Genomic DNA, 12,182 nt, shown 5'->3' on the forward strand with positions numbered 1-12,182 from the left:
CCTGCACAGACTGCAAGGCCGTTTACGTTTTCACAAATTGCAGCTTGCCCGTGTCTACAAATAAAAGCATATTTTAATTAGCTCGCAAAATGCGTCTCTGGATTAACAGCGCTGATCTTTTGGGTTATACGGGCCAATAATAAGAAGATAAATCACGGTTTAACACGATACATTTCGAGATTTCCAGTCAGAGTTTGCTTAGGCTGAGCTGTCGGTTTTTATTTATTCCCTTCTTGTTTTTTAATTTTAGTTCAACCAATAAAATGGCTTAACGACCCTATTAATGCATCTATTATATTTTTCTTGGATCAATAAAATTTTATTTTGATAGTATTGTCTATGTACGCCGTGAATTTAGATTCTCCACGAAAGCACCTTCTCAGCGGCTTTGATATTTATCAGAATTTTATTTGCTTGCTTTTATAGACCCTCGGATAGCTTTACTTACAGAAGTAGAATTAAAAAGAAAGTAATTCTCGTCCCCTGGCGTCCACAATATTCTTTAAAATTTCTTTTAAATAGGGGTTAAGTTCCAAGGGACACATTGTTAAGTGCTGGTAATGCAGTAGCTGCACCCAGCGCATGCCAAATTAGCTCAGTTTAGTCAGAATTGACCATTATCTTTTATAGTTACGAATCAAGTGAACATTATTAGTTTTACTTCACTGGGTTTGATGATGTTGGTTACTATTTGCCTTGGCCTTGTTAGCGATTAAAGAAAGCGGAGATAATGCAACGCCGAGCTGAGTTCATGATCTAGACGCAGCCGGTGCCTTGACCATCAAACCGCCACTGTTCGCTGCGGTCAACACAACACCCCTCGGCAGCTCCCACAGGACCTGACACGGCAGGGGGTAGCCCACTGCTACAAAACCTAGGAGAGGAGGCTAAAGATAACCTTCAAAATTCTCACCGACTTCTGCGCCTTTTGTCTCATTCCCCTGCATTAGCTTGCAGAGAGGGAGAAGAAGCCAATTCGTGTTTCTTCGTTGCATTTCCAGTCATTTTTTTCCGGCTGACGACAGTGTACTTTTTATAGTACTTTCCTCCTCTTTAATCCAATTTTTAGAAGGGAGCTGCTTATTTAAAAACAGTTCTGGAACGATTTCAAGCGTTTCTCCTCGGTTCCGTATGGCTTTTAGGTTTGCGATCCATTTCTATTTAATTTGGCAAATGCAAAATAAACATACCGCAAGAGCGGACTTCCCCGGAGTAATTTTTATACCTGACTTATGTAGAGAAATGTATTTGGAAGGCGGCGCTGGGGCTCACGTTTCGTTTTATTTAGTTCTGTATTTATAACGCTAAGCCTATTGATAATAGCCTTCCTGTATACCAGCCAATAAACTGGTGCCTTATGTGGTATTAATTTTGTTAGTAGTGATATGGCCCTCATAGGAATCTGATAAGGGTTTGTCCGTCGCACATTAACACATCGCGGAGTTATTCAGGTTAGGAAAATACAAACAATGCTACAAGAGGAAATAGGAGAAGGGAAAAAAGGCTCGAAGGGTTTCTATAGGCTGAGGGGTCTACCACTGTCACCGCATCCCACGGGCCGGTCAGAAGGAAATCGCGTTGTGATGCTCGCCCCATCACACTGGAAAAATCACAGAGGTTTTATGGATGTTGCAAAGTTGTGGCATCCCCTGCCTGGCCCATGCTTTCCGGGGGCGCGGGGAGAGCCCTGAGGGAAGGGACATTGCCCTCCCGCCGCAAGGAGGGAGGAATGTCACGTTGTGGAAAAAGCCTTTCCCCGTGGCAGGCAAACACTACGGGACAAGACCACGTGGGGCTTGACAGATCCGTGGGGTGAGGGGGAAAGAATGCTCCCCGGGGGGTTTTGAAGGCCGAGGGTAGGCGCCCGGGGATGCGGGGAGCCGCGCCCGCCTCGACACCACGCCGCCCGGCGGACAGTGGCCCCACCACCGCCGCCAGCGCCCTCCCGGGCATGGCAGACGTGTGCCAGGCAGCAGCTCTCGGCCCTGGCCGTGATGTCGCCCGGCCGGCAGCCGCTCTCACTCGCCCGCCCTGCTGGAAGCGGAAACCGGCCGATGGCTGCTTCTCCCGGCGGCGTGTGGGAGAGAGCAGCGAGCCATGCTCCTCAGGGATGGGCAGCGAGAACTGGGCAGCCCCAGGCTCCCCTTGAACTAAAGTGCCCTTAGTTCCGTGGGCCAGGCAGTGAGGCGACTTCAAAATGGCACAAACGAGAGATGATGGAAGTGAAAGCAAGCAATCATTAAGCATTTCATTAAGAAATCTATCTGTCTCTCTGTCTGCGTCCCTGCCTGTCTGCTATCCGTCTGCTACCTCCGCCACAATTGCATATTGACTGGACAAGGATGTCTAGTATCTCGGAATTTATCTAGTTACTCTTACTTCTATTATTTAGTACGTTACTTAAAGGAGACGGTGCTTTTGAAGAGGCGAAAAGTGAAAAGACCCAAATGCAGGGGGAGGGAGGGGAGATATAAAAATGATCGCCCAAATATAAACACATCAATAAACACGGTGTGCAGCATCCTGCGAAGATCCATTTGAACTGCTCGCGTCTGGATTCTTTCTGTGACATATGTCTGGCTTTACATTTTAAATGGTAATCAGACGCCGGGAAGAATCAAGCGTTAACTAAAGCATTAGGAGCTGCAACCGCACAATCAATCCTCCCAGAGTGGCATTGCTCCCTAAGAGATTCCTCAGCGCAGCAGCGAGCATTTTATCTCCAGGAAAATTAAGCCCAGCCTGGCGTCGTGGCGGTGATTTTAGGCTGGAAGCAGCCCCCTTCCTCGGGAGTTTAACGCGGGAGGCACCAGGCCCCTTTACGGTTTCCAATGATCCGTGATAAACAATAACACGTCTTTTATTTCTTAAAAAACCGAGACAATCAAATAAAATGAGCAGAGCCTGGGCATAAAACACCGGGCGAGCCGCGGTTTTATTAATTTCGTGAGACACATAGGCTGTGCAGGGAGGTGAGCAGGCGTTGTTGCAGGAAAGCCCAACCGCGGGGAGAGAGGAGCGATAGTAAAAGCTTCATCTGGACACCGCTTCAGCCTAGGTATAATAAACATCAGGACCGCCGGGCTATTTTATAGCGGTGAGTGTGATAAGAGGGGAGCAAAACTTGGAGCCAGTACCAGCACAGCCCGCTCCTTCCCCTTCCCGGGAGCGCGGCTCCCGCCTGGGCGCAGGCGCTCGCCCATGTGGTCGAAGCGCGCGCGCCTGTGTGTATGGAAATCCATATTACACATTAATATACATCTATCTTCCAAATTCAGAGGTCGACCTGAGAGCAGCTCTGTGCATACGAAACCAGACGGGGAGGGGTTGCTGGGGAGGCCCGGGCTTCCATTGGCTGCAGCAGCCTGCCGTGGCGCGGGGGTATCTCTCATCATATTCAGCATGTTTTGCACAAGAAATGTCAGCCAGAAAGGGCTATCTGCTCCCTTCGCCAAATTATTCCACAACAATGTCATGCTCCGAGAGCCCGGCTGCAAACTCTTTTTTGGTAGACTCCCTGATCAGCTCGGGCAGAGGGGAAGCGGCGGGAGCAGGAGGCGGAGGCGGAGGCGGAGGCGGCTACTATCCCAACAGTGGTATCTACCTGCCACAGGCGTCCGATCTGTCCTACGGGCTGCAAAGCTGCGGACTTTTCCCCGTTGTGAGCAAACGCAATGAAGGTACTTCTCAAAGCATGGTCCCCAGCTCGCACTCCTACGTGTCAGGGATGGAAGTGTGGCTAGACCCCCCCCGGTCCTGTCGCATGGAAGAGCCGGAGAGCCAGCAGGCCACCTCGTGCTCCTTCGCTCCAAGCATTAAGGAGGAGAGCTCCTACTGCCTCTATGACTCAGAGAAATGCCCCAAGGGTTCGGGCGCCACAGACCTCGCTCCCTTCCCCCGGCTGAGTGCCGAGGTCAGCCCGGCCAGCAGCGGCGGCGGGGTTCCCGTCCCGGGCTACTTCCGCCTCTCCCAGGCTTATGGCACTTCCAAGAACTACGGCGCGGGGCCGGCCGGGGCTGCCCCCTTCCCTCCGCAGCCCCCCGGCCGCTTCCAGACACCTCCATCTTTACCTCCTGTCCCAGACGCGGGGAGGAAAGAGGACGAGGAACGCTCCCCCAGCCCCTTGGCGTGCGTCTCCCAGAGGGAGGACGAGACTCAGGCTTCATCTTCCACCGCAGAGGAGCTCTCTCCAGCTCCGTCAGAGAGCAGCAAAGCTTCTCCCGAGAAAGAGCCCGTAGGTAAGCGAATGATGATGGTAATGGCGGTAGTGATGATTTAAAAAGCAAGAAAAAAGAAAGAAAAAAAAAAAACTGTTGAGGATCATAGTGGCACCGCGATGCGAAAGGAGGATCCCAGCTGCCCCGCGGGGCTGCCAAGAAGCGCTGCTCAGACTGACCTTCTGAACTTTGTAATATTCGGGCATGGGGTTGCCGTAAAAATTAATGTCCATCCTGTAGTTTAAAATCCTTAGAGTCTCCGCAATGGGCAACTTTAGCCTGCATGCTGCTTAAACATATAAAATAACAAGATCACTTTTTCCCCTGTGTTGTGAAGGTGCCTACCAGATAACAGAGATGTTTGTGAAGCATCCAAAATAAGCAATAGGCAGTGCCAATAAATAAACCTATTAACACGGTAAGTTATATTTTACGATCCAGAATGCTTTGCGAAGTAACAGCCGCGCTGAAATGTGCCATCTATGAGCTGCTATCAAATTAGACTGATGAATGCAACCGCGAATATCCTTCAGCGTCTACACTAGATAACAGAGCTGTTATTTATACATTTCCTCATTTATTTCCCTTTCGCCCCCATGGCAAAAAATAACTCCCCTTCCCCGGGTGGCAGACTTTTCAGGAGCTTCTCTCCATTCTCATTTCAGATGCCCTGTTATTCCTTTCAAGCGCACTGTTGGAAAATAATATTAAAAAAAAATGAAAGAAAGAGAAAAACTACTAGAGAGCCAACCCCAAAACACTAACTCTGAGCCACCAAGGGATTGGTGTTACCTCTTTCCCAGCCAGTGGGGAACATCTTTGAAACGTTTTTATTATTATTGTATTTTTTTTCTTTCTCTGAAATGCTAAGGAAAAGAGAGGGCCGCGGTGAAGCATTCTGGAAAGGCAGGGCCGAAAGGCAGGGAGGCTTCGGCTCCCCAGCTCACCTTGTTTTCCACCTCCATAGCACGCTTAAAAAGTTCGCATCCTCAGGCTTTGGTTTTTTGGAAGCAGGTGGCAGGGGTGGAGTTGGAAATCAGCGTACAGGTCGTTCACCAAGCTGCCCCCGGTAACAGTGGGCTCTGAGCGGCTAACAGGGAGAGAATAGAAGCCTGTTTTGGGGTGTCGGAGTTGAACTACACGCCAGGGCAGGAGGTTTTTGAACAGTGTCAGTTTTTACCGAGGTAGATCCAGCGCCTTTGGGAAACCACTTCGAAGCTCTTGGTTCCCACAAGGATACCCCACATTCCAACTCTCCGCAGCTGGCGGAGCGAGCCCACATGGATGCTCCTTCCACCCTCTCCCCCACAGCTCCTTGCCTCTGACTCGATAGTAACGTCCATTTTTTACTTTCTCAAAACTAGGCAATTCAAAAGGAGAAAATGCAGCAAACTGGCTCACGGCAAAAAGTGGCAGAAAGAAACGATGCCCCTATACCAAGCATCAAACTCTCGAGCTGGAAAAGGAGTTTCTATTCAATATGTACCTGACTCGTGAGCGTCGCCTAGAGATCAGCCGCACAGTCCACCTCACAGACAGACAAGTTAAAATCTGGTTTCAGAATCGCAGAATGAAACTGAAGAAAATGAACAGAGAGAATAGGATTCGGGAGCTCACAGCCAACTTTAATTTCTCTTGATGAATCCATAAACACGTCTTTATGGTTTAAAGAGCCAGTATCATTTTCCTAGGCTGTAGTCATCCGCACCTGTATGGATTAACGATTTTAGACACTCTCAATACGTCCTTAACCTCTTAAGAGCTACTTTGGGGGGTGAGGGGGTGGGTAGGCTAAAGCCACACTAAAGAACAAAATGCCGTGCGTGAACCTCCCCTCTTCCTTCAGCCTTCTTCCGGGCCGATTTGTTCCTCTAAGCTTTGAAACATAGAAATACGATTTCAGAAGCTGCAAATAGGTTTTCCTGTATATGTCTCTTTGAAAACTAAACAATCTTGGTTAAAGATACATTCTTTTAAAATATAAGTGCTGTAACTTGGACTATATGTAGCTGCACAATGAAGAATTTAAGCCTTGCCATATTTCTATATATTGGGTTCCCTCCTCTCCTTTCCTTTTCTCCCCCTCCCCCTTTTTTCTTCGAAATGCAGGACTTACAATAATGAAATGCAGGCATGCTTTAAAAGGGTTTCATGGGAACGGGTGTTAAGAGAAATTTTTTTTTTTTGCTTTACCTTAAAAGTCATCATTACAGCTTTAAAATTGGCCAGGAAAATGAAGTCTCTTCTCTTTAAAGGTATAAAAGAGTTCGTTTTGCTCATGGACTAAATTATTACTCTTACCTCTGAATTTCTCTTGCTGGTTGTAGATATTTACTTAATGTAGTTTTGCTTAAATATGTGGAATTAGTTATTTTTTTTGTGTCTATATATAATGTTACCATTGGTAACGCATGACAAGCACACAGAAATTGCCCCTTGAGAAAGAAAGAGTCACTTTTTCCTCACTAATTTCACTGAAAAGTACATATCCTGAACATGAGATGGACTTTCTGAGCCAGAGTCTGAGATTGCAAGGGAGAACGTGTCTTCCTTTATACTGTGAAGTTATATGCATTAAAGGGTCAAACATATGGGTGAAAAAAAAAATTTAAAAAGAGAAAAAAAAGAAAGAAGGGGAAAAGCTATAAATACAGATATGGATAAATGTCTATTATTATTAAATGCCGATACTGTTTTAAGCAAATGCATTATATTGTTATTATAAATGTTAGTTCTAGCTATATCTAGTTCTTACCTTAAATCGGAATAAATTAATATTGTAATGCTGCTGTGCGTGAAAAAGACGATGTTTATGTTCTCATAGAAGAATAAAAAAACGTGGAATGAATCCTTTTAATTTTACCTCTTTTTGTGACTGTTTATCCTCAGGTTCTACTTTATGTCTTCGAGAACTTTTACAACAGGAATAGTTGCCTAAACCCCCTGCAATTACTTTAGGAATCTATTTAAATATTACCTAGACGGTCGTAATTTGTCTGGGCCATATAGCGATGGTGCTCTAAGGTTTGTCGGCTTTTGTTCAGTTTTATGACTTGCTAGTATATCTGGATTGTTGCTGTCTTGAACGAGTGGTTTCAGTTGACTGAGGAGCTGCATAGACTGAGGAAGCAAATTGCTATTTCTTGAGGGAAGGGAAACAATTTTTTTTTTAATCGAACACCTACAAGTGTGCGGAGATCTTTAACTCCAGAAGAGGCTGACAAAATTCTAGCTTTATCTCAGGGCTGAGAAGAAATCGTAAAGGTGAGCTCATGGGGAGGGGGGGACCCAGGTCTTGTCTCCCTGCCAGTGGGCCCCTCCAAACAAGGCTATTCCCTACCTGGCTGCATGTGGAAGAACTTATTTCACCCAGCTGCCTTTTTTTTTTTTTTTTTTTTTTTTTGCATCCTCCCTTCCTTGTTGCATGTTTAGCTTGCACAAAGTCTTGCACAATGGGAAGGCAAAAGGAAGGCTGGAAGAAAAGCGACAGCTAATGCTTCCTTGCAAGGGTATATGTATGCCGGGAGGAGGGGGGGACAGACTTTGAACCCGGGCTTCTTGGGAGCCGTTAGCTTTTCATGATGTAACGTTGTCGTGCACGGCCTTTTTTTTTTTCCCCCGGTTGCATCTGCATGGAAAGGCGAAAGCTGCCCGCGCGCGCTTGTGTGGGTGGTTGTTATTATATTTTATTCTTGTTTTCATTAACCCACCCGAGGCTGGCCGGGGGGGCGCGGAGGGGCGCCGGCGGGGTGGGCGGGAGGGAGAGAGGGAGGTTTTAGTCACTTTTCTGGTTTTATTTTCGTAGCGGGATCCTTGCGTTAAGGACCACGGCAATGGGGAAAGTAATAATTAGCGCCTGAGAACTGCTCTGTGGTTTAGGTAGTTTCATGTTGTTGGGGCTCCACCTTTATCTCTACAGCACGAAACTGCCTTAATTACTTCAGTTGATATCATCACCAGGTATGCTTGGTGCGAGGGTCCATTCTACCCGAAGAAATCTTAGCGCTGAAATGAACTGTAGGCGTCAAGTCCCAATGCCATTGTTTCCCATCTGCAGCGGAGCCTCCTTTGATTCCTCAGATAAACACGGCAGCCGAGGGGGGAAGCTTGACAAGTTCTTCAAGGTTAGCTAGCTTCTAAGCGAGTCCCTGCCTGCTTGCGGGTTTTTAATGTATCTCGTTGGCTGCATTCAAGGTCAGGTGCGTTTTGCATTCCGCTCGGCGTGGGTCGAGCTCGGGGGGTCGGGGGAGGTGGAGGGACGTTTTTATTTTTCAGCCTGGATTTATTAAAAAACAAGAGATCCGAAAGCGTGCCTGGGGGAGGGGGTGGGGAGAGTTCAAATCTGCCGGCCCCGCTCCACGCGTCATCAAAAACAAGGGTCCGGAGCACAGCGCCCGCGGTCGGGTGGACCCGCTGGCGGCGGGGGTACCGGCCCCGCCGGCGGCTCTCGTCCCCCGCGGTGGGGTGGCTGGTGCCTGCCGAAGCCTGTCACAGAGCTCCGCCGGCTCTGTGCCGCCGCCCGTCGGGCCCGCTCCACCGGGGGCTGCCCGGGGGCGCCGGCTGCCCCGCGGCCCGCAAGGCCTCGGTTACGATCACGATTGCGGCGCGGTCTCTCCGCGGAGGCGGAACGGGCAACAGCGACCTCTCCGGGCCCGCTGCCGCCGCCACCACCGCCGCCTTTTGTGTCCGCAGCGCAACCGCGGGCCATGGGCGGGCTCCCGCCGAGCCCTCCGCCGGCAGCCAGCGCCGGCGCACCCGCGGAGCCGGGCACCCTCCGTGGCGGAAAGGAGGGTGCGGGAAAGGACCGAAAACTCACTCCTTGGGCATTTATTTCTATTTAAGATTTCAGGGGTCGTGATTATTTTTGCCTTAAAAAATAACAATAGTAAAACCTATAAACTTTTTGGAAAGTCCAGGTTGGGCTGCAGGGGCTCAAAAGAGTTTGGATAGCAGATTTTAGCTAGACCGATCCCTAGAGAAGCAGATGTCCCCGGCCGGGGCAGGAGCAGAGCTCTGCATTGCAGCCAAATTTAAGTGCTTGTGTCTGTCTCTGCATACACTGTGAGTCTGACGGGCTATCTGCTGGGGCTGTGTACATTCGGGGAGAGTATTTACAGTGCCTATGACTGTACGTGCCTGTATGGCGTTTGTTGCCTCTGCCCTTTTGATTCCCAGTTGAATCGCCTAATCTTGACTTTGGACAGCTTCCCCTAAATTTTGAATCATTTTTTCTCTTCACTGTGCCAAAACCCCTCCGTGCATTCATAGCACCACTGGTTCAGAGAGCTCTGCAGTGGCAGGAAACCCTGGGGAAAAGCGATCCTGAACTTCCCGTTCAGGAGAGGTCGCCAACGCCCGCGGATTCCTGCCCCGCGCCCGAGTATACTCCGCGCCTCCGTGGTGCGTAGCTAATGAAGCAGAGTTTGCAGATGTCTCTCGCTTGAAAACCGATGGGATCCTTCCTGTTGCAGCCGGGGGTCAGAGCTAGAGGAGTGGGAGCTCTGCTAATTCGGTTATGTCGGGATGGAGGAGTATTTTTATTCAGACACGATGGCTCCATCAGTACTTCGGTCCTGGGAATTCCGGTTTCGTATAGCAATTTTACGTGAACGCCTGTTTCTGCCCTGCTTGGGGTCTTTTGCCTCCGAAGGTATAAGTCACCAAAACCTTAAGGCATTTGCAACACAAACTGTACGAAGCCCACTCGCCTTTGTAACTCGCGTGAAAACTGCACTTTGGTTGAAAATGGATCTAAAACCGCGCAAAAAAAGAGAGGAGAATATCCCAGCGTTTTTTTCAGCAACGTTACCGCGTGAAAAATGTCTAATTATTTGCTAGATTTTGCCTCTTGCTTTCTGTACACCCTGTCCTTCCTTTTGGATGGTGGCAGTGAACAAATACAGAATTTTACAGGGAAATAAAAATGCAGACACGTTCTTTTAAACGCTACTGTTATTGTTATTCATTTGCTATTAGTTTTGGTGAGGAACCAAAAAAATGAAACCCGCTGCTGAAGTTGAGAACCCAAATTCGAGTATAAACATCCAGGACTCCTGCAGCTAAGATTATTTTTTCTGAATGGAAAAAGGAAGTTCTACAATCACATTTCACCACAGCTGACTCTTAATAATAAATACGAATGACGTGGAGTTCCGTCTTTCCAGGAAAGAAATACAATTATTTTTTTCTATTACGGAGGGTCTATACAATAGCCAAAAAAAAAAAAAAAAAAAAAGAAGCAGAGAGCTTTATTTGCATTTTTAAAATTTTTAGAAAATAACGGGCCCCTTGTTTATTGAGGTCCTGCAACTGCTCCGTAATTTTTGAACTCTAATGGGGGATAATAGTTTCATTATGGACCTTTGTAATTCTGAATGGGGAAGAGAGCATTGTTAAAATAGGACCTCTGTAAGATTTCGGATTAAACTGTTGAGAAGACATAAAAAGAAAAAGAAAGAGAAGAGAGGAGAGAGAGAGAGAGAGAGAGAGAGAGAGAGAGAGAGAGAGAGAGAGAGACAGCCCACATAGCGATGTAAAACTAATTAGAACCACACTTTCGCATGCACAGTCTTTACACGCGATTTTAATTATTACTCAGTCGTCCCTACCATTTGCTGGGCTCTATTTTCAATAAAAGATATTTTGAGTAAATTGAGCCTCTTGCGGAGATTTTTTGTGCCCCCTGCATCCTGGTGACCGCGCTCCTTCACCAGCCACGGGGATAAACAGCGTGATTGTCCGCCAGAGAGAAACCAAGGAGTCGCAGGCATGTTTGCCAAGCGCTCAGCCACGACTTTAATTCCTAACACTGGACTTGGATCTGGCCGCCTCTTACTTTTCCCCCGCGCACCCTCCCCTCCTTCTGCGGAGGATTGTAACCCTCCGCTTGGCTTCCGATGCCGCTAGCGTGTGTCTTGCAGTCATAGGAGGTGCCAGCAAATAAATAACTATATTTGCACATAAATTTGATTCACCAGAATGCGGGACGGCCGACTGCGAACGCCCCTTTGATAGCCGCCCGGAGAAGCAGGGTGCCTTTCGGCAGCGGGGAGACGGGGCTTTTTCTCCCCTTTCCCCCCGCTGCTTCCCTGCATAGTTGAAGAATTAATCGTCGTGATAAATATCGCAGCCCGGCTCTGCCCGCGCTCCATCCCTCCCGGTCCCGACGGCGGCTCCGCTCCGGCCGCCGCCGAGCCGCCCAGCCCCGGCTCCTTTCCCCGGCCTGGCGAGAGGTCCCCGGTCCAAGGGCAGGGTCGGGCAGGCGCGGCGGGGAGGACGAGGAGGGTGTTTCGGTCACTGCCGCACCATGCCCTGCGGGGTGGGGTGGTGAAGTGCAGTTTGGTGCGGGCCAGCCTAAGTAACGAGCCAGCGCCTGCCCCTGTCCTCCTCCGGCCGGGCGGGGAGGGCCGGCTCTGCGCCGCGGTTTCGGAAAGGGGATACGTTGAATTTGACTTTCCGCTGCCAGCTCTGAGCCGAACGGAACGGTATTATTTACAGTGGGTTCCCAAACTAAACACAATAGTATAATTTAACCTTTCCAAGCACTCGTAAATTTTTACTGCTGAGAAACACAGCGATGCAAATGAGCGCGCTCATAGTTACTGACTTAATAACAACCCCGTGGCTCCCGAAACAATAACTCCTTATGAAATATAATAAATGTATATTTAAATACAGTATACCGCAACTGTTATTTTGCTTTTTTTATTGCTTCAGTTATTGTATCATTTTATGTGAAGGTCTCCGATCGCAAGGGTGGTGGGATTTTTTTTTCGCGGGGAACACGACCCACTGATGGGATGATTAATTATGATATAAAATAGTCCGCTTAAACGAAAAAATAAAGAGAGAGAGGGGAGAGAGAGAGAGAAAGAGAGAAGGGGGGCTGTAATACGGAATCTGATCTTTTAATCTCAGTTGGCCGCAATTAAAACAAACCCCACCGTATAACTCAAATATCCCTTT

At 48.4% G+C, this 12,182-nt stretch overlaps 1 protein-coding gene and 1 long non-coding RNA gene across 2 annotated transcripts; both read left to right on the forward strand.

Annotated features, from left to right (window-relative positions):
* The first annotated feature begins 3,346 nt into the window (after positions 1–3,346).
* Positions 3,347–7,079, forward strand: HOXA10 (homeobox A10). The gene is made up of 2 exons (XM_032695186.1): positions 3,347–4,238; positions 5,582–7,079. The coding sequence occupies exons 1-2, from the start codon at positions 3,419–3,421 to the stop codon at positions 5,854–5,856; spliced, it is 1,095 nt and encodes a 364-aa protein (XP_032551077.1). The 5' UTR covers positions 3,347–3,418; the 3' UTR covers positions 5,857–7,079.
* Positions 7,080–7,328: 249 nt separating this feature from the next.
* Positions 7,329–10,424, forward strand: LOC116790344. The gene is made up of 3 exons (XR_004358318.1): positions 7,329–7,481; positions 8,178–8,341; positions 9,486–10,424. It is a non-coding gene; the product is annotated as an uncharacterized LOC116790344 (long non-coding RNA).
* Positions 10,425–12,182: the final 1,758 nt, after the last annotated feature.

This window comes from Chiroxiphia lanceolata, chromosome 1 (genome assembly GCF_009829145.1).
Source record: "Chiroxiphia lanceolata isolate bChiLan1 chromosome 1, bChiLan1.pri, whole genome shotgun sequence".
NCBI classification, from domain to species: domain Eukaryota; kingdom Metazoa; phylum Chordata; class Aves; order Passeriformes; family Pipridae; genus Chiroxiphia; species Chiroxiphia lanceolata.